The 23,128-nt window shown below is 55.0% G+C and overlaps 11 protein-coding genes across 11 annotated transcripts; 5 read left to right on the top strand and 6 right to left on the bottom strand.

The window, feature by feature from the left end:
• Positions 1-1,996: 1,996 nt before the first annotated feature.
• Positions 1,997-3,736, bottom strand: PFLUO_LOCUS2199 (uncharacterized protein; the record flags this gene model as incomplete). Its single annotated transcript, XM_073779314.1, has 2 exons — positions 1,997-2,960; positions 3,264-3,736. The coding sequence occupies 2 exons, from the start codon at positions 3,734-3,736 to the stop codon at positions 1,997-1,999; spliced, it is 1,437 nt and encodes a 478-aa protein (XP_073636281.1).
• A 421-nt stretch (positions 3,737-4,157) lies between these two features.
• Positions 4,158-5,111, bottom strand: PFLUO_LOCUS2198 (uncharacterized protein; the record flags this gene model as incomplete). The annotated part of the gene is made up of 1 exon (XM_073779313.1): positions 4,158-5,111. The coding sequence occupies one exon, from the start codon at positions 5,109-5,111 to the stop codon at positions 4,158-4,160; it is 954 nt and encodes a 317-aa protein (XP_073636280.1).
• A 592-nt stretch (positions 5,112-5,703) lies between these two features.
• PFLUO_LOCUS2197 (uncharacterized protein) lies at positions 5,704-6,276 on the bottom strand (the record flags this gene model as incomplete). Its single annotated transcript, XM_073779312.1, has 2 exons — positions 5,704-6,104; positions 6,156-6,276. 2 exons carry the CDS (start codon positions 6,274-6,276, stop codon positions 5,704-5,706), a joined length of 522 nt encoding a protein of 173 aa, XP_073636279.1.
• Positions 6,277-10,245: 3,969 nt separating this feature from the next.
• PFLUO_LOCUS2196 (uncharacterized protein) lies at positions 10,246-11,046 on the top strand (the record flags this gene model as incomplete). The annotated part of the gene is made up of 1 exon (XM_073779310.1): positions 10,246-11,046. One exon carries the CDS (start codon positions 10,246-10,248, stop codon positions 11,044-11,046), a length of 801 nt encoding a protein of 266 aa, XP_073636278.1.
• Positions 11,047-11,359: 313 nt separating this feature from the next.
• PFLUO_LOCUS2195 (uncharacterized protein) lies at positions 11,360-12,064 on the top strand (the record flags this gene model as incomplete). Its single annotated transcript, XM_073779309.1, has 1 exon — positions 11,360-12,064. One exon carries the CDS (start codon positions 11,360-11,362, stop codon positions 12,062-12,064), a length of 705 nt encoding a protein of 234 aa, XP_073636277.1.
• Positions 12,065-12,748: 684 nt separating this feature from the next.
• Positions 12,749-14,115, bottom strand: PFLUO_LOCUS2194 (chromatin associated; the record flags this gene model as incomplete). The annotated part of the gene is made up of 3 exons (XM_073779308.1): positions 12,749-13,621; positions 13,678-14,019; positions 14,110-14,115. The coding sequence occupies 3 exons, from the start codon at positions 14,113-14,115 to the stop codon at positions 12,749-12,751; spliced, it is 1,221 nt and encodes a 406-aa protein (XP_073636276.1).
• Positions 14,116-14,309: 194 nt separating this feature from the next.
• On the bottom strand, positions 14,310-16,082 carry PFLUO_LOCUS2193 (uncharacterized protein; the record flags this gene model as incomplete). Its single annotated transcript, XM_073779307.1, has 6 exons — positions 14,310-14,472; positions 14,526-14,608; positions 14,656-15,327; positions 15,384-15,679; positions 15,730-15,874; positions 15,933-16,082. 6 exons carry the CDS (start codon positions 16,080-16,082, stop codon positions 14,310-14,312), a joined length of 1,509 nt encoding a protein of 502 aa, XP_073636275.1.
• A 238-nt stretch (positions 16,083-16,320) lies between these two features.
• Positions 16,321-18,399, top strand: PFLUO_LOCUS2192 (uncharacterized protein; the record flags this gene model as incomplete). Its single annotated transcript, XM_073779306.1, has 3 exons — positions 16,321-16,508; positions 16,567-17,915; positions 17,972-18,399. The coding sequence occupies 3 exons, from the start codon at positions 16,321-16,323 to the stop codon at positions 18,397-18,399; spliced, it is 1,965 nt and encodes a 654-aa protein (XP_073636274.1).
• A 304-nt stretch (positions 18,400-18,703) lies between these two features.
• Positions 18,704-20,119, top strand: PFLUO_LOCUS2191 (uncharacterized protein; the record flags this gene model as incomplete). The annotated part of the gene is made up of 4 exons (XM_073779305.1): positions 18,704-19,111; positions 19,161-19,268; positions 19,321-19,735; positions 19,785-20,119. 4 exons carry the CDS (start codon positions 18,704-18,706, stop codon positions 20,117-20,119), a joined length of 1,266 nt encoding a protein of 421 aa, XP_073636273.1.
• A 138-nt stretch (positions 20,120-20,257) lies between these two features.
• PFLUO_LOCUS2190 (Protein N-terminal and lysine N-methyltransferase efm7) lies at positions 20,258-21,165 on the bottom strand (the record flags this gene model as incomplete). The annotated part of the gene is made up of 3 exons (XM_073779304.1): positions 20,258-20,329; positions 20,379-20,963; positions 21,022-21,165. 3 exons carry the CDS (start codon positions 21,163-21,165, stop codon positions 20,258-20,260), a joined length of 801 nt encoding a protein of 266 aa, XP_073636272.1.
• A 794-nt stretch (positions 21,166-21,959) lies between these two features.
• Positions 21,960-22,424, top strand: PFLUO_LOCUS2189 (uncharacterized protein; the record flags this gene model as incomplete). Its single annotated transcript, XM_073779303.1, has 1 exon — positions 21,960-22,424. One exon carries the CDS (start codon positions 21,960-21,962, stop codon positions 22,422-22,424), a length of 465 nt encoding a protein of 154 aa, XP_073636271.1.
• Between the last annotated feature and the right edge of the window lie 704 nt (positions 22,425-23,128).

Below are 23,128 nucleotides of genomic sequence, written 5' to 3'. Positions count from 1 at the left end.
TTCCTTCTGTGGTCTTCGGAAGATGTGCGACGTCGCGAGCTGCGCCTAGCCTCAGCGAATGTGGGTATACCCGAGCGAGGATATTCGATATCAGACCCATTTGTTGGATGGTGTCATAGACCTGCTTCGTTGAAGCAGGTCTAGACAGAGCACAGCGTCTTAGATTGTCTCTATTATCGAAGAGCGGGAGCACAGGGAAGTCAGGGTGACGCCACTCAATGGTACGGTCAGGTCTCTGAAATGTGTGGGCCAAGACTTCAGCCAGCGTCGTTCCATAGACTAGTCCTTGTCGAAGCGCGTGTACAATCATCCACGAGAGTGGGCACATGTGTAGAGACTCCGTCAGTGGCCGAATGTAACGCACCGTCTCTGCATTGCGCACGTCTTTATAACCTTTGACGGATGCGAGTGTGATACTCGCTTCGATGTGAGCGAAAGACGGTGAGCTTCCATGGGGCAGAGACATCTTGATGTGTCTCCACTGTAGATACTCCATCCCTTTGTATTTCCCCGTCCGAGCGACGTCTCCGCTTCTGCCCGCAACCGCACTCACGAGTGTGGCTGCTAGACAACGGGCGATAACAATGTCCCAGTTCCCAATGCCAACTTCGTGGTGATGTTGTAAGAATTTGAGCACCATCCGGGACAACGTAGAAAATCCTATCCAGGTCTTAGGATTCCACGTTCCTTTCACTAGTCGACCATCCTTAGTAGCGTCGTGCATCCACGTCTGTAACCGCTCACGGTCGTGACGTGAGAATCTGTATCCGTCTTTCGCATCATCCCAGGTAAAATTGCCATACTGCAAAATGACAGTGATCCCAGCTATAATCGTCAACTTCGATGGTGCTGGTCTTCCTTGGCCCCCAGGTTTGAGTATTCCTATTGACGAAACGACGTTAGCGTTAGTAAGGACCGTTGGTTGATAGGATAGACTCTTACCGATGACGCTGTCCAAAAACCGGATCAAGTCATCGCCACTGAAAGGCTTCGTGGGATCTTGTGAGAGAGTGTGTCTCCGGTATTCCGTGAACCGTCGTATCCAGAGATCCTGTCTATCAAGCGTCGAAGGGGCTCCACGTCCGAACGCAAGCTGCTTGACGGTTTTCTTGGATGCAATGCGATCCGTGGTGGCTCGCTGGATGATCTGCTCTATCGACCACTGCCCAGCGCGGTTGTTAGACTTATGCACTGGGGTGCCGAATTCGATGTCTGAGCTGTTAAAGTCTGGACCCACGGCTTCCTGTGTGGTTGGAACCATGGCTTCAGTGGCCACCCGAGGGAGCGCAATGCTGACGAGTGGAGTTGTAAATATATATGAAGCAGCTACTGCTCAATGAGATGAGCAGCGAGGGTCGATAAACGAGCGTGGACCAGACAATGCGTCGAGTCGACACTGCGAGCGAGCGTGAACAGGTGGATGGGCAGAGGCAGAAGAGGTCTTGTTCTGCAGACCTGGGAAAGAGAGTGAGGGTAGAAGTAAAAGAGGTCTTGTTCTGCAGACCTGGAAAGAGAGCGAGAGCAGAGGCAGAAGAGGTCTTGCTCTGCAGACCTGGAAAAAGAGCGAGAGCAGAGGCAGGAGAGGTCTTGCTCTGCAGACCTGGAAAGAGAGTGAGGGCAGAGCCCCAGACCCAGACGAGACGAAAAATGAGATGAAGAGGGATGGAAAGAAAAGAGGATACGTGGGTGGAAAGAAAACGGGGATGGAAGCGAGTGCGAGTGAAAGGAAGGAAGAATAGGCAGCTACGTGTACTTCACAACAACATCTAGTCCAAACCCAGCTCCAGTCTTTGTCACTGCCGAGCAGCCAGGAAAGGATATACGTCTCTAGGTAGATGCTATTGCGAAAATACGTGTGGATGTACAATCTCAGATATCGTGGTGATGATCGCATTATTCTGGTTAAAAGCAAGCTCCAAAGCAGACCCTCCCCCCGCGCGCAGATATCGTTGTCCAACCATGGCAAATTCGAGCAAAGAAGAAGAAAGAAAAAGATTCAGATGTCGGGCGTTGGCGGCGGTCCTTCGACCGTATCGAAGGCGTTGGCGGATCGCAGAAGTGCCTTAACATTGTCCCTGATCGTCTCGGGGACGTCCTGCAGGAAGAGGTCGAGGTCGCGTACGGAGTCTCCGAATCTCATGGCGTCTTGGACACGATGTCTCTGAGACTCTGTGACTATCCGCCCCACCAGCTGGAGAACCGCTTCGGGGTTGTCACTGTCGAGCAAAGCCAAGACTCGGGAACGGTCGGACGGTGTGAACCGTCGCTGTAGCGCCCATGTAGACAGGGGATCCTCTTCTGCGCTTTGTCGCAGTTTCGTTAGCGAGGCGATCGGAAGCCCTAAGCCGGTATCTCGGTAGAAATCTGGTTCAGCCGCGAGCTGTGCCAGCAGCATTTGGTATCCCGCTGGGAAAGGTGCATCTTTGGGGACCGACGCGCTTGGCGCAGGGACAAGAGGAATAGGCGCGCTTTGTCCGGGGACAGGAAGAGTCGACGCGCTTGGTGCAGGGACAAGAGATGTGGTTGCGCTTGGCGCAGGGACAGGAAGAGTCGATGCGCTTTGTCCGGGGACAGGAAGAGTCGACGCGCTTGGTGCAGGGACTGGAAGAGTCGACGCACTTGGCGCAGGGACAAGAGGAGTAGAAGCGCTTGGCGTAGGGACAAGAGGAGAAGAGGCGCTTGGTTCAGAGACAGGAGGTGCCGAGTGCGTAGAGACAAGAGCCGAGGGCGTAGGAGCAGATGCGCTTGGTGCAGGGACAAAGGGAGTAGATGAGCTTGCAAGCGTCTCGTCAGAAGTTTCCTCAGCAGAAGTCTCGTCAGAAGTCTTTGCGGGGAAAGACTTTTCGTGAAAAAGTAAGGAGATGGGGGTTCCTTGCAGCCGTTCGGTGCATAAGAAGTGCGGGCGGTCCTTACACTTGTCCCAGTCGTCTTGCGCACCGGCTTGGGAAGCCCACAGCTCACTAATGATGTCTGTACAATTTCCCGGCCCGCAGCGGGCGCTAAAGGCCGGTTGTTTGATGGCAGGATATACTGCGCAACCATCATCGTAGAGAACGATAGAGATCTGATGCCATGTATCAAGCACACGGGAGGTCGAATGTCCTACCCTGTGATATTTGAGGTGACCGTTCGGGTAGTAGACGTGAGTAGCGGATGCAACGAACGAGGGCGGCGGGTGAACTTGTCCGATGTATATGTTCGTATCGCGTTATCCCTCTTTCCTGAGGTGGAATCCTATCTTGTCGCGGTCCTTGCCACCACACAGAATGTAGCTACGGCCAACGACAGCGAAGTAGGGCAAATTGTGGGCCCAGATCAGTGGTGCTTCTCCGACGGGAGGGCGGTCGTGTCGTATCGACCCCTTGATATCGAAGTCCCATGCGAATCTTTTGCCCCGTTCGCCTTTAGGTAGGTAGACCAGTGCGAGGTAGACACCGTTGTCTGACAGACGTACATTGTACGGCGCGCAGACGACTTTGGGTTTCCCCTGGGGGTCGGTGGTGACGAAGTCTGATGGACCCGAGGGTTCCCACATCTTCCAGTCGTCGACGCTGCTTTTGATGAGCTTGCCTCCCATGTGCCTTTCCGGATAAGAGCCGTACGGCTCACCCGGTGAAAAGAGCTCGGGGTTGAGTGATAAGCTCGTGGCCTTTTTCAGCTTCTGCTCACATTTCCATTTCAAATGAGCGACTTCCTTGACGAACTCATCGTCCTCAGGGGTATGGGTATACGCCATGGTGGCGAAGAGACAGCTGAGCAAGAAAGGTGTAGAGGAAAGGAAGAAATTTGCAGTAGACGAAAGTTGGAGAGGGCGAAAGGTGGAGAAGAATGAAGGTGGTGAGGGAGAGAGAGTAGAGAGGAGGAAGGGTGAGAGATGCGCAGAGCGCAGACACCACAACCGACTCATCGAGTTCGGTGATGCTAACATCGACTGCTTTGGCATATGCGCAAGTCACAGCGGCTACGTCTTGAGTACTTGTCGAGTAGGCAGCACAAACCCAGAAGAAAATACGCAGGGTCAGAGCAGAATGACCAGACGGACTTATTCTCAGGGTACCGTATATGTCTACTTGGTCATGTACCACTAGCAACGCGAATGGCATTTTCTGGTCCGGGTTTCTTATCGTACATATAAAGAGCCATCTTCTCAAACGGTGTCAGACGAAGGCCATTCTTGTGATCTTCCGAAAATCCGCTGCCCCAAGGACGACATCCTCCTCCCCTGGTCCCGGGGGACGGTCATACAACGCGTGGAATGGTAGAATCATCGGCTCACCCACAACGTCATCGACGTACACATCTACCTCAAGTGCGGAGTAGGCTTGCTGAGTCGTAGCAGGCTGTTGGAAGAGAGGAGGGACTTGGTTTCCCAGTCGGAGGTTGTCGATATACTGCCTAGTGAGCGGGCGTGGGGCATTCGGAGGCGCTAACTGCCATTTTTCGAATTCGACTTTGGTCTTCTTGATGCTAACAACCAAGACAATTCTGACATCTCCAGAAGAAGCGGCGAACCACCACTTCGCGTCTGCGCGTAGACGAGGGAGCGACTCGGACACGCCTGTCTCGATGACCAAGGTGGGCCAGCCTGGCTGCATTACGGGAATGAGTCGAGATGGCGGGAGAAAGCCTTGGTCCCCCTCCTTACCCTTTGTAGAGGTAGGCTTATGCGTGGTAGTCGCAATCCACTGTCTGTCGTCCGGGTCTGTGATCCCCATTGTGTTCAAGTGCATGTCGATAACTCTGGTGGTTTTATCGGTGGTCATGTCGTGTTTGCCAGACGGTACCACTTTGATAAGCCCAGCCGTGCCCTCCCACTGGAACCGGTAATCGATGCCTAGACAGCCGTGGTCGTTGTCCAGCTTGTCAATCGATGATGCCGACAGACCGAGAACCACGAGCCACTGGTTACCGTCATCTTCGTTTTCGTGGAGTCTCTGCAAGATCTCCTCCGCTTCGGCCTTCAGTCGCTTGAATCGAGAAAAGGTGCGAACCGCGTATCCAGTAGGGAGATCCTGCATCAGTGAAGGAGTGGCAGCGACGGTTTCATCGTGTGGAGACATGCTGGCGATCCCGATGGCAATCTGAACGGAATCAGTACACACAGACGTCATGGTTGTGAAATTGGAGAAGTGAGTTGGAGGAGAGAAGTCCAGAGAGGAAAGGACATGGGCAGAAGATAGGCGAGGGTTGGGGGTTGCACTTACCTTGCTTTAGCAGTAATCAAACAGCAATGTCAATGGAAGGAACCGCTGTTGGTCTGTCACTCCCCCAGATCACCACCACCGTACAGCGTCACCTGACTGGTGACCTCTGGACAGACGTCGCGATGTCGTCGGAGGAGAGAGGAGAGTGAAACGCAGCTGGACGGTGCCGCAGCTGGACAGACGTCGTCGCGAAGTCGTCGGTATGGGAGATATCTGCTGCATGTACGTAAAACTGCATTCTACGAGATTAACGAGACCAATATAAACTACGTTATTAATGCGCCGATGCGGAGCACGGACGTGGGCAGCAAACGGGAGCGTCTGACCAATAGTCAGGTGGGGGAAATGCGGACCGGATGAAAATTCATGCTCTAACGAGATCATAAATGATTACGTAGTTCGATGCTAGCTAATGCATCGGAATGGCACTAGAACGGACCGAATAGCCATGACGGTCGCAGCAGGAGCGACGCAGGATCGTCCAACGGAGACTAACTAATTAGTTCGACACGAAATAATTCGCGGCCACAATCTCCCCCAGGCCCAGCTGCTTCACGATCGCTTCGGTATCGAATCTCATGCGCTGCCCGAGTCCCATCGGTTTCCCTGTCAAGTTCGGGGGCGGGCTCGAATCGGGCTTCTGGCTATAAAGGAAGAACACATAGCGATGCGGCGCCGCACCAGGCGGTGGGCCAGCAGCCGCCCAAGGGCCCATCGCCGGTTCGTCGCTCTCGAGGGCCTGTCCGAGCTGCTTCACGTGGAGGCCAGTTTGAATCCAATGAGCGATGGGACTCATCACATTCCACGAGACGAACGGCGCGTCCAGATCGAGAGCAATCACGGTGTACGGACCGGGCGGGAGGTCTGATGGCGCCGAGAGAGTCGGAGTGGGTTGGGTGTCTGGGGCGTGGTGAGCCAGATTCTATTGAGATCGTACGATGCATCGCTTACCTCCCTTGGGGATCTGGAGCCCGGGGGTGACCTGGTGCAAGCCCACGCTCACGCCCAGGGTGCGATGGGTGCCGTTCTTCAGGCCCTCCAGGACCGCCTCATGCTTGGAAACGCTGGGCATGGTGGTTGGGAATTCCCTGGCAGGGTGTTCAGGGGTCTGGCAGAGATGCACAGAGGGAAAATCGTTCCCGGTAGAAAGTGATGCGTTAAGGGGCAGGCGGATGGCACCCGGTCCCGGGGGGTGATGGCCGGGACCGGCTCACTCCTATTACTAACTCTTCACGCCGCAAGGCTAGTTATATTTTCTGACTTGTCTTACATACTCAGATCATCTCACCAGGAATATAGAGATCTAGAATATCACATCAACGATTATTCATACCGGACACAGGGATATCCTGCCATGGAGGGTCGGTTTTCATAAATGTTATAGCCCAGTTAAGAAGGATGGCCGAGAAGCGGGTCCGGCGATGATGAAGATGGCAGCGAAAAGTGCTGGCCAAATACCGTAGACGTACGAGCGGCGCTGGGACACCACCGGGCACTTTCGGGCAGACCACACGCTCGTTCGTGGCTGTTGCTGGTGGTCAGCTTGCCGCTCAAGGCGACTTCCTGTCCGAAGATCCTCAGTGGTGATGTACCGCTCCGCCCCCGGGTTGCATCTGCTCGAAGAACTAGGGGGCCCCATGCGCGTAGAACACGCGCTGCATCGGTATCTGGGCTGCTTTTTTCTGTGCAACGCGAATCGGGACGGCTTGTGCGTATGGTTCGTTCGATGGCATTGCATGGCTTCCCAAGCCAACTCCGTGCTCCTCGACCCGCCTCCGAGGGACACAGAGGTGAAGATTGGTCATGCTGATTCGACCGAGTTTCGACTGCGGTGTCGATTTGCCGCTGAGGCACCAGGCCGACACTGCAACCCATCTGCTCCGCGAGGCATTGGTCATCAATTGTGAAATGCCTGTGTCCTCTTAGTATGGAAGAAACGGAGCCCGAGCGGCCGATAGTCGACGACTGAGATCCCGTTGCTTCGTTTTTCTCATCTACTAGTTGATGTCGCGTGTCGGAGTCGTCTACAAATTTGTGCGATGTTTGCACAGACTGGTGATTGTCCGGCAATTGAACCAGTGCGGCTCGCCGAGGGAAAGACGGCAGTGTTTTGTGGGACTGGAAGGAATTCGGGTTGGATCTCGGCAACAGACGGTCAGTGTGGATGGTCCCCTTTTCCCTGCCTGGGAGGGCAGATTCCTCGCGATCAAAAAGCATTGACTGGGACGAGCCATTGTTTCCTTGGCTGTCAGTGGACTGGAGACCGGTGGAACGACCATTGATTCGGATGTGGACCTCCCCAGCGTCCACATTGAGAAGAGTACAATTAGTCCGTCCTTGGTCGGACTGGGCCAGCGTGAGGTCCGCTCCGGGTCCATGAGCATTCAATCGCCTCCTATCGTGGTCGTTCAGTCTTCGTCGCTTTCCAAACCTCTCCGTTTCCTCGACCGGAGCGAACGCGACGCTCAAAGGACGAGTGGTCGATATGGCGGCCCAATCGCATTTCTGGAGGAGCTTGCGCTTGATTCCTTCCAGATGATTGGTCTTTGGTGCCGGTGACGGAGGGACAGACTCCTTGGCTCTAGGAGAAGACATGGAGAGTTAGCAGTGCAAGAAGGACCGACAAACCCCCTATGAACTCGAAGCAATTGACCACTGACTTCGGTCTCGAGGCTGCCTGGGCCCTGTCTTGGCCCTCTCTAGAAGCAAAGCTTTCCCACTGGAATGGGCCTGGTGGGTGAGCCACTTTGGAGGTGCTGGACGCTTTCAGCCGGGACCTAATAAAGTTCTGTCGCTGAGCTCTGGTCAATGCCCCCGTTCTCGCAGCCGAATGGCGCCGCAGCTGGCCGCCCGTCCAGTTCATAGTAATGGCGGTGGGTGTGCTGCACCGCAAGCAAGCAGCAAGTGCCCGAGTGTACCTCTAGGCACCCCAACAAACAGTGCAAACGTGCCACGTGACCTCCGCACTTTCTCTCTTTTCTCCTGCGCTCTTTTCTTCTTTCACCCACAACTCGACTCTCACCTCCCCTGGTGTTTCATCAACCGCCCCCCCTGACTGACTGATTGACTGACTTGACCACCCCGGTTCTCATCGCGCCCCCCATCTTTACCAGGTAAGCAATCATGTTTCTCTCCTTTTCCCTCTCTGCCGACCGCAGGGCCCCTTCCTCCTGGATGATGAGCAACAATATTCCAAAGCATAGTTCACCTGAAATCTTCGGATTGCTGAACGACACCCTATTACCATCTTTCTTTTTTCTCTGACCAATCCATCTTCCCACTGCCTGGTTGATTGCATCCCCCTATTTGGCCCATGCTGACGCACAAAAGGATGAAACTAGTGAGCGCATTGCTGCCCAACGGTGGGTCGGCAAGGCTCGCGCCGATCCGCCCACCCGTGAGGTTTGACTAGATACGGAGTAGACCAAATCATAATCCATGTGCTTGCAACGCAGCTCCTGCAGCCTCGGAACGTCTCACTCGTAGACGTGGACACCCGTCTCGCCAAACAATCCTCCCGACCCTCTCGCTATGCCAATCACCCGTCGCCAGTTCACCGCTCCCTGCTGCACAGGCCATCACATCACATCGTATTATTTGCCAGCGCACGTAGACTCCCATCCTGCCCATCGGCTAAATACCTGCGGATCCCCCTCGATCCTTCCCGTCTCTTTCTCTTCCCTTCCCAACTTCTTCGAGATCCCTTTTTTCCCTTCTTGTTGATCCTTTTCAAGATACCCCCCCCTTTTATCCATCGCTTAAACACTACAACAACATTTGCTTCAACTGGACGTGGAACTCTCCCCTCCCCATCAGAGTTCTACCTTGATTCCCAGCAGGACTTCTTTCCATATATACATACTATCCCCTCCCAGGACAGGATTTGCTTTCTGCTTGTCGCTTTCTCCCCTTGCCAGGCTGCCCTTAGTCTGCACACCAACAGAGTCAATAGGTAGTCCCCATCACACTTTCCTTATTCCTATGCGCTTGCGCTCTCTTTTGTCGCCGGACCTGTACTGCGTTATCTTGTTCTCCCGAGGATGCCGTCGACACTTGAATCTCCAGGATCCTGTCCATGGACCCTAAAAGAACTGCCGGAGCCTCTGCCAAGGCTGATTCGATGATGATGTTTTTCTTTTTCTTTTGCTGCCATGGATACTCGTCCGCAGCAGCCGCTGCGTGACCGGACTCATCTTGAGTGATGTTAATGTTGCACACTCACTTGCCTCAAAACACTGCCACTGGATCTTGCCCTGGACATTTCCCCCGCTGGCCATACTGGCCTCGTCTTCAAGCCTGAAGTCGAGTGCATGGATTGATCCCTGGACTATGTTGCCATTTCTGCCACGGGATGCCCAACCCCCCGGATGGATTGTTCCCCACAAGGATACGAAATAATGATGTTGATCCCTAGACTCACGAATGATGTTCGAATGATGGTATACTGGCCTTGGTCTTCCGACGATGTTGTCTCCCTTGCCACGGAGTCTACAGGATGAGAGTTAATGTGCTCTCTATTCAACATGGATTCGAAGCGCCTGCTTCGTCACTTACCCCAGGACATTGACTCATAGCCATGCTGCTGAATACGAACTATACTGCCGAGGAAATCAAGACCTTTTTACCTGGACTGCCGCGGATGATGATGATGACGACGACCATGATGATACCACTCCCTGGCACAACTAGTAGCACTGGACTAGCTTCAGCTTTACATGGCGCCCTGTTTTATTCCCTTGAGAGCTCGGATCTATTCCAGAGGATGAACCGGACGTTTCTACAAACAGCCATTTTTTTTTTTTCTTCCAGGACCATGCGCCCCTCTGCCTTCGGATTGCCTTGGCCTCCAAAACGTCTTCGGTGCGTCAACTTGCGAATCGCTAACCTAGATGACACTGCTAACATCGGACTCTAGGTCTTCGACCCACCCGGGATACCTCGGGCATCTTTATCGTTTTCTGCTGTTTTATGTTTGCGCTGTCGAATTGTAGGTCACTAACATCATGCATCAACAGTGTATACTGCGACTCACCCATCCATAATGTCGCTCAGGTCCAATGACCCAGACCGGGTCTCTCTTTCACAGTCTGGACTGAACTCCGGAGTTCAGTCCATCTCCAACCGGGCTTCCCGACCAATCCAGGGTGATGACTTGGTCGGCCCAAGCAATTCATCTTTTCGCTCCAGTCTCCGCACAGCCCATGGAACCCCCCAGGACATGAAGGACTGGACCATGAATGGTTCCGAGCCCCTCGACCAGGCCATCTCTTCTTCCAAGCCGGACTCTCCCGCGGTGCACATGCTTGCATTCTCCATGTCTCATCAGCTGATGACACCCATGGTTGGGCCCAATGATGTGATGTTTCCAGGGATGACGGACTTCCCAGCAGTCCAACAAGACCCCAATGACAGCAGTGATATGTCCGAGGAATTGAAATACTCCTATATGGACTTTTTTGACAGTGATCCCGACATGCACAGTGGCACCCCAGATGATACCTACTCCGATGAGCACAGTTCACACACAGGAGATGGCCAGTTGACCATGAGCCCAGAAGACCCCTGGAATTCCATGATGGATGATGCTGGACAATACCCCAGAGAAAATCTAGATCAGCTTTCATCGGGCATTTTCCAACCGGTTCCAATCTCTCCCCCCTTAACGGAGGCTAGCAATGATGTCTCTGTCACTTCCTCGTGTTCGCACCTGGGCTTTTCTTCGTTTATAGCCACCGACGATGCCCTTCTTGGAGACTTCACTTCTATTGGTAACCAGGGAGTTAATCCAATGGAGCCTTTGTTCCTCAACACGGTGCTTACTGAACAGGACCCCAACAAGTGAGTATCACGAAGGCCAAGGCTGTCCCTCGAATCCTGGTGACTAACTGTGCGTTACCTAGAACCATCAGACCGATCCGGTCATCGCGTCGGGCGGCCCTGCCAGCCTCGTCTCAGCCCCAAGTGAAGACCGATCCGGAATTTTTCCCATCTATGCCTTTGAGGGATCCAGTTCGGCCAAAGCCCAAGGACAATGCCGAGGCACGGAATCCACGGGACCATCCCTTTTACTCTATGCCCACTCACAGCGATGAAAAATACCACTGCCCATATGCCACTGGAGACAAGACCTGCAACCACACGCCAACTACGCAGAAATGCGCTTACCAGCAAGTTCTCCCTTTTACATTGGCACTGCCAGACCCCAGAGGCTAACCGGCATCAACAGCAAATACCTAGACTCCCACTTGAAGCCCTATCGGTGCAAGGTGGATGTTTGCCTGGACGCTCAACTTCGCTTCTCATCCAACGCTTGCTTGTTCCGCCACGAGCGCGAGGCACACGGACTGCATGGCCATGGAGATAACCCCAATCTTTGCCTTTGGGAGGGCTGCGAAAGGTCCGTCCCAGGATACGGATTTCCCCGGAGATGGAATTTGTTCGACCACATGCGGCGAGTGCACGACTACACAACTTCAGAACATCCCAGTTCCCCGGAGGCTCCACCGGTCACCACGTCCATCAAAAAACAGGAACCCGCTGGCCGCAAGAGGAGAGTCACGGGCGCCACCCCGGGCCAGACCATGAAGCGCACCCGTTCTGTGCATTGCCAGGCTACTTCTTTCAAGGCCAATCAAAGCTCAGCCCATCAGGGACATCGGCTACAAAACGCTGAGCGCAGCTATTACAATTGCCGCTCCCGTCTGCTGGAGGAACTGGGCAGTATCACGCCGCAGGATACCACCATGCATGATAAGGTCAATGCTAGCCTTCAGGAACTGTTTACCCTCGGACTGAACTACCGTCACATTGAGGCCAGTCACACCATGCCACAGCCGGCGAATGCATCCCCATCTGCGTGAACGGTCATAGAGCTGTTGCCTCTTATGACATGGTATCATCCAAAGGGCTCAACGGTTCTCAGAAGGGCCTGCTTGCACCAGCAGCAAGCTTGAGAAGATATCATTTCACTCCGCAAACTCCAAAGGGCAGAAAGGTCCATTTTGAACCGATTGATATGCCACAGTCCAGGTTCCACCCGACAGAGCCAAATATGGTCGCAGCCCCAAAGGATGCCCGAGGAGCAAGCCCTGGCTGCGTGGCATTTGTGATCAATCCAGATGCAAGTGGCTTGCCTGGCGGAGGTCTCTGCCCATGCGGATTCTACGCGGCCTCTGGATTAAACAGTGTATATGTAAATTAACCCAATCGGCTTCCTCAGAAAAAGGGCTCGGGGCTGCAGGGTCTTGATTGGCACCGGCCATCAGGTCGGCCACCCTAAAAAACGTGTGAGGGTGGAGGAAAGAAATAGAGGACCAGGGATCTGGATATTTGTTGTTTTTCTTTCTATAGAGTATATCTTGTTTCTTCTTGGACAAAATTATTTGTTTTCGCATCGAGTGCGTTCTTTCCTCTCCCCGTTTTAAATAGCGAAAGAAAGAGCGTTGGGTTTAAAGTCATTCAGTCCATGTTTATTGTCTCGTCATGTCTGTCGTAAATCCTTGCTCTATATACACCTGCAATCCCCAAACAAAACAAGCAAGCCTCTAAGCAGCAACATTCTCGTTGGCTTCGCCACTGAGATCCGCATTGAGGAAACGCACAAACGCATCCCCAATCTGGTCCGCCGTCAGACCACCCTGCCCTACGCCATGGCCATGACCAATATAAGCGCGGTTCAAGCTGATCCACTGCCGACGCAGGCGCTGCAGTCGTGGAAGGGTTAAGATACCTCCCGCGCCTGCCAGTTCGTTCGTCGTACCGGCCGTGGCGACGTGGGCCGGGATGAAGACGGGGATGGACGCATCGGGTACAGTGATGGAGATCCCTTTGTTGTTCGAGCTCTGCGCCAAGGCTGCCTCGGCGGACGGGTGCGACTGCGTGAACGTGCGAAGGGCGGCCACAATACTCGAGGTCCGCTTCTCCATTGCGTACAGCGCGCTCGGGTCTGTCGCCGCTGCCTGCGCCGTTGCTTGGTGCTGGACGACCTTCGGTCGTGTCGATACGCCCCCGCCGCGCCCAACCGTCCTTGTTCCTGTTGCTATACTGGCGGTTTCCGAGATGGTCGACGATGCGAGCGTTTCTGCCAGATTTGATATCTGCGACTCCTCCGCTTCTGTGTGCGCCGAGGGCAACTGCACTCCCGTGAGAGCGTGGAAAATGTCTGCCACCGGTGGCTCGGGATCCGACCATGGTACCGTGAAGAGTGGCTTGTCCCATCGGCTATGTGTGCTGGGCTCTTCGTAGCGAAAGATGAGGTTGTTGAGCAGGTCGGGGGGGTAAGGCTCTTCGTCGTCTTCGGCTGGCGCGCCTTCTGCAGTAGTGGTAGGTTTATCGTTCAATTGTGGTTGCTGCGCAGTCTGTCGTAATCGAGAGTCATTGTTCGCAACGCATTGGTCGACGGGAGTGCCGACGTGGACCTTGTTTGAATCTCTAGTCAGCACTCAAGAAGCCCAAGGCCGAAATGAACACATACCACACAGCAGGTGGTACTGGCAGCCTTGGCCTCACACCACAGCTGATACCGCCAGCCCTTGATGTAGTTCATCCCGTCAAGGATGACGATACTGTCGCGAGCCAGGACGCGCTTTGCCCGGGCGTATGCGACGCCGCGGGCTTCTTTCTCGGTGCGGGCATGGTCATAGACGGTGCGTGGATGTGACGCATCATGCGAGGGAACGACGTGCACTTTGAATCGCGATTTCAGCGGGCACGAGGTAGACGCAAAGAGCTCATCCTGCGCCTTGTCGAGTAGCGACGCTAGCTGGCGGGCGCGGTGGCTCAGGCCGGAGCATGGGTAGCCGGTCAGGATGACAAGCTAGAAGGTAGGAAGAGAGAAAGAGTTAGAGAGAAAGAGAGAGAGAGAGAGAGAGAGAGAGTCAGTCTGCTGTGGGGGGCAGGGACTCACGGGCATTGCTGGGGGTGAAAGAAGACGAAGTCACTAGGGCAGCTTTTTTTTTTCGTCGGCGGTGGGCGGGCGATTTAGTTGGTCCATCTAGGGATTAATTGGCAGAGATACGTCAGGCATTATTATGTGCAACCCGAATGAATTGATGAGTTGAATTAATTATATACACTCAGCGTCCTCCAGTCGATTCCTAGTTCTCCCTATCGATGATCCTCGGCTTGTTCCGGCGGCGTCTGCGACGGCAGAGTCCGCCAGCGTGAGCCATACACCTTCAGCATCAGCACCGGCACCAGCAGCACCACCACAATCAGGGCCAAGGTCAGCCAGGCATACTGGATGCCAATACGTTCGGCAAAAGGGAGTCTAACAATCAGGAATTAGTGGACTCGCTTGACGCAGATGGGGACAGAACTCACGCGTAGAAGGAGATCAGACAGGAGAAGATCTGCCGGAAGGCGTTGAAGATGGTGGAAATCTCCACGCTTTGCGGTTTGTAGCACTGAGAAGGTTAGCATGGCTTCGACAGGTTGATGGGGGCCAACATACATCGGTCGCATAGGCATAGATCGTCGTCGTCGTGATCTGAAGACCCATGTTGGCGATTCCCATGCCGAAGGCGCTGCCCACCCAGTGCGCCGTCTCCGGGTGCGACAGGCACACGCCCTCGATGATGATGCCCACCGGAACCAGCAAGGCTCCCCAGATGGCATTCAGCCGTGCCTCGGGAAGGCGCTCGCCGTTGTTCTTCTGGGCATGTCGGTTGGACAGCCAATCCGTCACCCACCCAGCGCTGAGCTCACCGATCAGGCCGCCGATGAGGAGAGGAATGCTCAGCATCAGGCCAGTCTGCGGCGTGGTGAAACCGTAGATCGAGGTGAACAGCTGGGCTCCCGTCAGAGCAAAGAGAACGGTGCCGTAGCCGAAGCAGGTCATGTACAAGATCGCTGGCAAGAGGATCGGCAGCAGCCGTAGCATCTCAAACGGTCGGACGAAGTCTCGGATGCGCGGGAGGCCAGCGGGAACACGGCTGCGGGTAAACGAGATGTTCTGAACATAGGATTGCTCCCGATACGGCTCTTCACGGCCCTCGGAGTAGAGCGTCTCCGGTAGACAGAACACGGAGAGGACGAAGGTGCCCAGTTGGATATAGCCGGGGATGTAGAAGCAGGCACGCCAACCGAGGGAATTGGCCACGAAGCCTCCGACCAGCGGAGCAAACTAAATACGCTGACAGTTAGCTATGATATCGATGGTTGGAAAAAGGATCTCCATACATGAGCACCGCTAGTCAGACACAGCGTGTAAATGCCCATGAAGACACCACGCTGATGCTGGAAGTACAGGTCACAGATGACCGCTGCACCCATGGCCATGACGGAGCCGCCGCCGAGCCCGTTGAAGACTCGTGTGACCATGATGCCGGCCCAGGTTTCACAGTACCCAGCGGCGATGCTGGTGACGGCCGCGAGCAGGTTGCCCGCCAGGTAGACGGGCCGACGTCCATATTGCCGGGCCAAAGGCACAATCAGCAGCGGGCCAATACCGGCAAAGACGAGATACAGCGTCAGCTCTAGAAGGATCGGGTCAGCACCACTCTTTGATCGCCGGCTCCGATCTTACCATAACTGGTCTCCACCACGCCTTGTTGGAAGGACTTGGCCATCAGCACAAAGGCCGGGTTGGCGACCGCGGACGCAAAGGGCCCCAGCAGGGCCAGCCAACTGACCTGGAGCGCGATGCTCAGCTTCAACGCCGGATGCCAGTTCTAGTCCGGGGTCGTCAGTTCGATGGATCGCTGTGGATAAGTCAGGACCAGGACGTACCAATGGGTCATCGCGATGCTCCGTCGGCTGGGGCACGAGTGGGAGCCCATGCGGATCCAGACGAGGCTCCTTGCGACTCCGGGCATCCTGTGGTTGCTCGACAGGGGGCGAGACGAGCTCGTCACGGGCGGCGGGCTTTTCGGGATCCATGAGCAAAAGTCAATCATCAATCACTCCGAGAGACAGGAATCGGATGATTTTCAAGGGCGGGGGCAGGAGGTTCTTCAGTAACCCCCTATGTTTCCCAGTTGGCTCTCGGGGAGTTAAGTCGCGCCAATCCTATCATGGCCCCCATCACGGCCCGGACCCCCCCGGGCCTTGGGGGGAGAAAACCGATGTGGAGCCAGTCGTTCGTTGCTTCGGATTAATCTCCACCTCCACCATCGCCATGGGGGACCATCCGCCGCACAAGAAGCGGCGCAACCGTGTGCCCATCTCGTGTTTCAGCTGCCGCTCGCTCAAGACCAAGTGTGATGGCGTCCGGCCGGTATGCTCGACCTGCGCCCACAATGGGCGGGAATGCGTGTTCACGCAGCGCGGGATCTCCGGGGGGAATATGGTGACGGTGAGCCAAGAGTAAGACGATGCACACCCGCCCGCCTGGTTATCTATGGAGCACTAACGGGTAGAAAAGCTATGTACGCGGTCTGGAGAAACGTCTGGAGCTGCTGGAGCGATCCAACACGGCTTCCTCCACATTGCCCCTTGCCGTAGCCTCCCCGGCGCCCCCGCGACCAGCGCCCGAGAGATCGATATTGTCGGGACCCAGCTCCTCCGCGGTCATGGTGGATGCCAATGTGTCGATTGGAGGACTTTCCTTCACCCAGTTGATCCTCAACAGCCTGCACGGCCACGACAATGTCAAAGCGCAGTCCATCATGACGGACCGCGAAGCTCGCGCCCGACCGTCCCTGCTGGCCGGTGATGACCTATATACGCTGCCCGAGAATACGACAGAGGTCCTGGATCGCTTTTTCACCGTCCGCAATCTCCTCGCGCCGGTCTTCCACGGCCCCAGCGCTCGCCCGGCGCTCGAGGCGGCAATCCGCTGTTCGCCCGCCGAGCGGCATCATCACCAGTCGGCATTGGCTCTGCTCAACATGATCCTGGCGCTATGTACATCACACTTCTTAATCGATGAGGCCAATCCACACACAGCGCGAAAACACTATGATATCGCCATGGCCCTCTTGCACCCGACCCTCCTCCGCGACTGGAGATTGGAACATGTTCAAGCCCTCGTGCTAGGCGCGAGATATCTCCAGGGTACCAGCTGCGGTGATGAGTGCTGGAATGTTTTGGGTCTGGCTATCCGGATTGCCTACGGCCTACGCCTTCACCAAGATCCGCCCGAGACCGACCCGCCTCCACTACGAGAGACCAAGCGCCGGGTCTGGTACTCCGCGTATACCCTTGACATGCTTCTGAGCATGATATATGAACGCCCATCGGCAACCAGATCCGACTTCACAGTCTGCCCGCCGGAAGACCTCGACGATGACTGTATTCAGGAAGATCGCCTGCTCTTCCCTACACCAATGCGGCCATCCTTCATGGCATTCTTTCTCCAAGTGATCAAGCTATATCGTATTGTGGAAAACACTTTGGCTTGTCTGGACAAAAACCCACAGGACCCCCGGGAGATCGCAGAGCTGATCCTGGCTCTCGACGAAGATTACCAGAGATGGCAGCGCGAGCGACCTGCACACCTCGTTCTCAACTATGACAATGCACAGGAGCCGCCCTGGATTCTGGCACTACGCGGGAATATGGTTCGCATTTTAATTCACCGACTGTCTCTGGGCGTGACACTTCACCACCTCGCCCAGCCCCAGCAAATCCAGGACTCGATGGTGAGCCATATTTTGCAACATAGCCAGGCGACGTGCGTAACGGCCGCGATGGAAACGGTTGATATTGTGGCCTTGAGGCATGAGCAGACCAGGCATACCATGGGTCTAGATTGGTTTAACATTTATTATTGTAAGTCTGCCTCCCCCTTAGAGCTCCTGCAGACCGAAGCTAATCCTTACCAACAGTGTTCAATGCTGTTCTCGTCCTGGTCTCCCATGTTGTCGATCCAGTTCACTCCCAAGACCGACCCGCGCTAGTGAAAGTCGAGCAAGCCCTTCATATGATCAAGGCCATGTCGAGCAACCACTCCTTTGCACGCCGCGCGTCTTTGTTTCTGCAGCAGTTGGTTGGGTACATGAACCAATTTCTGGGCTCCCGGCAGCCTAGGGAGGACAATACACCCCGAGGCAGTATCCCGTCAGCCCAGGACTCGTCCACCTTGCCTTCCACAATGCCTAGTGCGCCCGTATTTCCAGATCTACAAGCGCTGTGCGGGTTTACCCAGAACCTCACGGATAATCTGGAGACCCAGCTAGAGGATTTTGATACGAGAGGTCTGTCCGGGTCATTGTGGACGTTCCAGGATCAGGGATCGTACACCGGATTTTCATGAATTGTAAATGGTAGCTTTGAGAAAACTTCATGTGTTGGATCTATTGGATGATGAATGTGGTGTCAGGCTGGCTATTTTGGATATCGTACTGTTTTTTTGCCTGTCAAACAATTCCACCTTCTACATTCTCACTAGTTTGTCCCACGTCCGCTTAACTCCCCGCCAAGCCCGTAACGGCTACTTGACTCCCCGGATCCTCTGCAAAGGAAGCGGAATGTGTCCGATAAAATTATTCTTATATGACATAAATATTTAGATACGACCGGATCTTTTTGCTCGGTCCATCATATCGCACACCCTTACTATGTTTCGTATTGCCATCATCGGCGGCGGCCTGGGCGGCCTGTTCACTGCGCTCTCTATCAAGCACCACTCTCCCTCGAAAGATCTTCACATCGATGTCTATGAGCAAGCACCCGAGTACGGCGAGATCGGGGCTGGCGTGGGCATTGGGCCTAATGCCGCAGCAGTCATCGGAAAGCTAGGGCTCATGGACGAGGCGATGAAGATTGCCGGCAAGCGTGAGGGCGTCTGGCTCTCGTTCCGGCGGTTTGATACTGGTGCCGAGGTGCACACTGTCAACACACCAGCCAAAGGCAATACCGTCCAGCTGCCGATGCATCGTGCTGAATTTCTGGAGCTTCTGATGGACGCAATTACCAAGCGAGGAGCGGCAACTCTGCACACGAATAAGCGCTGTTCGGCGCTTGAGGTGAGTTTCTTGGACGGGATCTCGTCAATGTCCACTGACTGTGACCTAGGACCAAGGAGATACCATGCTGGTGAGCTTTGCAGATAGAACGAGCACATCGGCCAACCTGGTGATTGGGGCTGATGGCATCCACTCCGCTGTGCGCTCGCACTATGTGGTAAGAGATACAAGACATGTCGCGCCGGTGTTATCGACTGACAGCTTACCAGAGTGACAATCCGGAATATGGAGGGATGGTCGTCTACCGCGGTCTCTGTCCCATCGACAAAATCCAGGACCGTTGGGCACTGCCCACGTACGCGACATTGTTCATGGCGCCCGGCAAGCATTTCCTCACATTCCCCATCAGTAACAATAAATTGTTAAACGTTGTGGGTTTTGTATCTACTCCATGGGAGAAGCTGGGCACTGTCACCGAGAGTTGGACGCTGAAGGGCGACAAGGGCGAGGTCGAGGAGCAATTCAAGAACTTCGCTCCGGTGGTACAGACGGTGCTCCAGAACATGAACACGAACCCATTGAAATGGGTCTTGTTCGATCGCCCGTCGACGCCGCAATGGATCTTCAACGGCGGCAAGGTGGCTCTCCTAGGCGATGCAGCGCACGCAATGTGTCCCCATCAAGGTGCGTATACCCTATCCATCTGATTCTATAGCGTGCTGATTGCACGCAGGTGCTGGAGCTGGCCAAGCTCTCGAAGATGGCTATATTGTCGGACGAGCTCTCGCGGATCACTTTCAAGATCCATCCAGTTGCAGCGTGTCGGAGGCTCTGGGGCTCTACCATTCCATCCGGTACCCCCGTTCGGAGAAAGTGCAGATGACGTCTCGGCAGGCGGGCGATCTGTATGAAATGAAGAGCCCGGACGTGGCGGGACGGAGCTACGAAGACAGTCTCCCCATTGTCAAGACCAAATTGGAGGACCGCATGAAATGGATCTGGAGTGAGGATATGGACGAAGTATACGAGATGGCCCGAGACGCATGGCGACGATCGTCCTCGGCGTGATGGATTTCGTGTCTCATTGTAGCTTCCCATTTTATTATTGCATACCCCTTAGTGATCTATTGGCTCTAGCGACTAATTGTACATCAATATTTCGGTTCGTCCTCGTTTCAACTCTCCGGGTATCACATTTCTTTTGGTTTACTTGCTCTTCAACTCATCGGGTGCCCATCTGAGCTCATACCCAAACACGGTCCGCCGAAGCCTCTCATCCTGCAGCAAGTCAGCACGTGCAGTGGCCATGGCCGGAGGGGGGACTTACCCCAGGGTCATTTGCAAACAACACCTCGTCCATGAGTTTTTCGAAAATCTTGGTCACCGTAAACCCGCTGGCCTCGGCTAGTGGAAAGAACTGTTCGGTCTTGGGCAGCAGCCAGGGTTCATACGGCGTGAAGATGACCAGTGCCACCGACCCCGGGTCCTTCTTGAGGGTCTGCTGCATCGTTTGGATCAAATTCGGATGCTCGCGGTGAGCATACACCACATCCGCCATGATCAGAACGTCAAACCGTGGCGATCCCCCGTCTGCCGGAGGAGTCAGATACGCCAGGAGGCTGTCGACGGGGCCGCCCCATTTATAGCCCTCGACATGGAGCCGGGATTGACCATCTGGCGCGGCGGCAATCATCGTCTTGGCCAGGTCGGCGTTATATTGCATATTCCCTACCAGTTCCGGGTCCGGGTAGTCGGTCATGACGACGGTGCGGGCCTCCTGGATGGCGCTGACGATACTAGGCACCCCCGCCGCGGCACCGATCTCGAGGACATCCTTGCCGCGAATCAAGCTGGCGGCGTGCTGTTCGATGTAATGCGCACTGGTTCGACCGGCATTCCACAGTAGATCGGCCTGGCGTCATGATTAGTTTTGCCCCGTCATCCCACTGTGAATTCTGGAGGAGGCATACGTAGAGAGGGTGGTTGCCCACGAGTCGCACGCGCACGGTCTGACCGGAGAGCATGCGATGCTCGGCGAAGGTGGGCTGTTTTTCATCCGGATAGAAACCCTCGGGGTCCTGGAACAGGTCCCCCGTCCCAACGTCGTCGTCCATGCTGGGCTGGTGGGTACTTAAAGTAATGGCCGCGCGAGCTGGAAAAATATGCTGGTTATCGCTATCATGTGGTGCCTGAGGCAGAGAGACGAGATCGCTCCCGTCCCTTGCCCTCGGGGCGTCCATCCTCTATCCTGCTACTGCGCTCCATCCACGATGTCGTACCTACTCTGCAGTTATTCTGCCGGATTATCCACATCTGGATCGACATTCTTGGTCCTCCAGTCAACTGTATGGAACTGCACGCCACCATGTGAATGTCCTGGTGGCTATCTCTAATACTAGACCCCCAGGCCAATCAGATCGAATGGTCCAACTCGCCCTCCGCAGGTCTCAGCCGAGGCTTGTGGGCCATCCATCCATCCATCCTTCCAGCCATACCTTACATACCATACATACCATACCAACTCTCCTGCCGTCGAAAGTGTGGAGATACCATTCCAATACGCGGGTAATCATGCACATCATCGACTCTGTTCTTCTTCCTCCTGCGGCGCTCGTAACTAGTCAACTCTCGTCCCCCCCTCTCCTCCTCCTCCTTCTCCTAGATCCTTTTTGTCGGGCGCTGGTTGGGGCCATATTTCACGAACCACCTCCTCTTTCTTTTCTTCATCCACATCCCCCCTAACCCCACCCGGCACGTCATTCTCCAGATTTTGGACCCCGCGGTTAAATTGTCCTGCATTCCCTCCGACCGGTCTCCAGTCCCTTGCGCCGTTGCCGTCATCCACTGGGGGTCGAGTGTCGAGTTGGCCTCATCGATCCTGCACTCGATTAAAAGCAGATCGGTCGCCATGGCCCTCCCCGTCTCTCAACCTTCCACCTCGCTCCCTTCGTCGACTACCTCGGGTATCGACCCTGCCGCCACCGCCCCGGTAGAGTCTCACCCTCAGAAGAATACCCTCAACATCCCATCCACGCAGCAGACCACCATGTCACTCCCTTTGCAGTCTCCGTCGGCCGTCTGCGCACCACAGCACCACGCTCTCCAGATGCAGTGTTTGCCGCAGGCCCTGAACCCTTCATCCCATCCCGCTCAAGCGGTTCCCGCGCCGGGCAACGCCCAGCCAGTCCCGCCATCGGGCGCTGCACTAGTTCCACAGCCGGGCACCGATCACTACTACGCACACCCGATGAACGGCGTCGGCGGCCCAACTGCGACCGCGCCCTTCCTGCAAGACTTTAGTCTTGTCGCCGAAGCCGCCAAGCGCGCTCAGATGTCGATTGTCATGCGCGATCTAGAGAGTGTGACCCTATAGATCCGATGGAGGGGGCAGGTCCCAAGCCGATAGAGGAAAGTCGCATGCCCTCCTGACCGTGGACTGGCTCTGTGGTTGGCGGGATTGTTTTAGTGGTGTTTTTGGAAGGCTTTGGCGTATGACTCGGGAATTTTTTTTTTTTTTATTTATCGCTGTCCTCCGCGACATGATTTCAGTGATTTCAGGAGGCAGGGAAGGTACCGTAACCCCCTGGCGATAGTGCGAGAGGCGATCACGACCGGCGTTTGTTGGGTTCAGCTTGAGATTTTATACCATTATTATTATCGAAGAAAATAGTCGATAATAATACTGTTTACGTCCCCCGATCCTTCTTCCATGATAATTCACATTTTGTAGGAGTAGTTTCCAGCATAGCTATACATTAACCCCCACGACCACATGTTTGTGCTCATCCTTTCTAAATATATCAGTTTGATTTCGACTCACCTTTTTGCTTTAATTTAGTTCTTCTATGTTTTGAACACTCCCAGACGCTCTCTCTTATTCTAGGCAGGATTTTTACGCGTTCGTTTCTGTCCCCCATCCCCAGCCCGGACAAGCAGCGCATCCAACCGCTACTCTCCGTTTTTCTAATGCTCCACCTTGACCTTCTCGGCGGCCAGCACCGGTGGTCGCCCCTGCACTCGCCGCTGCGCATCCTGTACTTCTCGTTCGCACTGTCTGCGGAGCGTGGGAATGGACCA

The sequence above is a fragment of the Penicillium psychrofluorescens genome, assembly GCF_964197705.1.
Source record: "Penicillium psychrofluorescens genome assembly, chromosome: 1".
Classification (NCBI taxonomy): domain Eukaryota; kingdom Fungi; phylum Ascomycota; class Eurotiomycetes; order Eurotiales; family Aspergillaceae; genus Penicillium; species Penicillium psychrofluorescens.
This window is presented reverse-complemented; position numbering and strand designations above follow the sequence as displayed.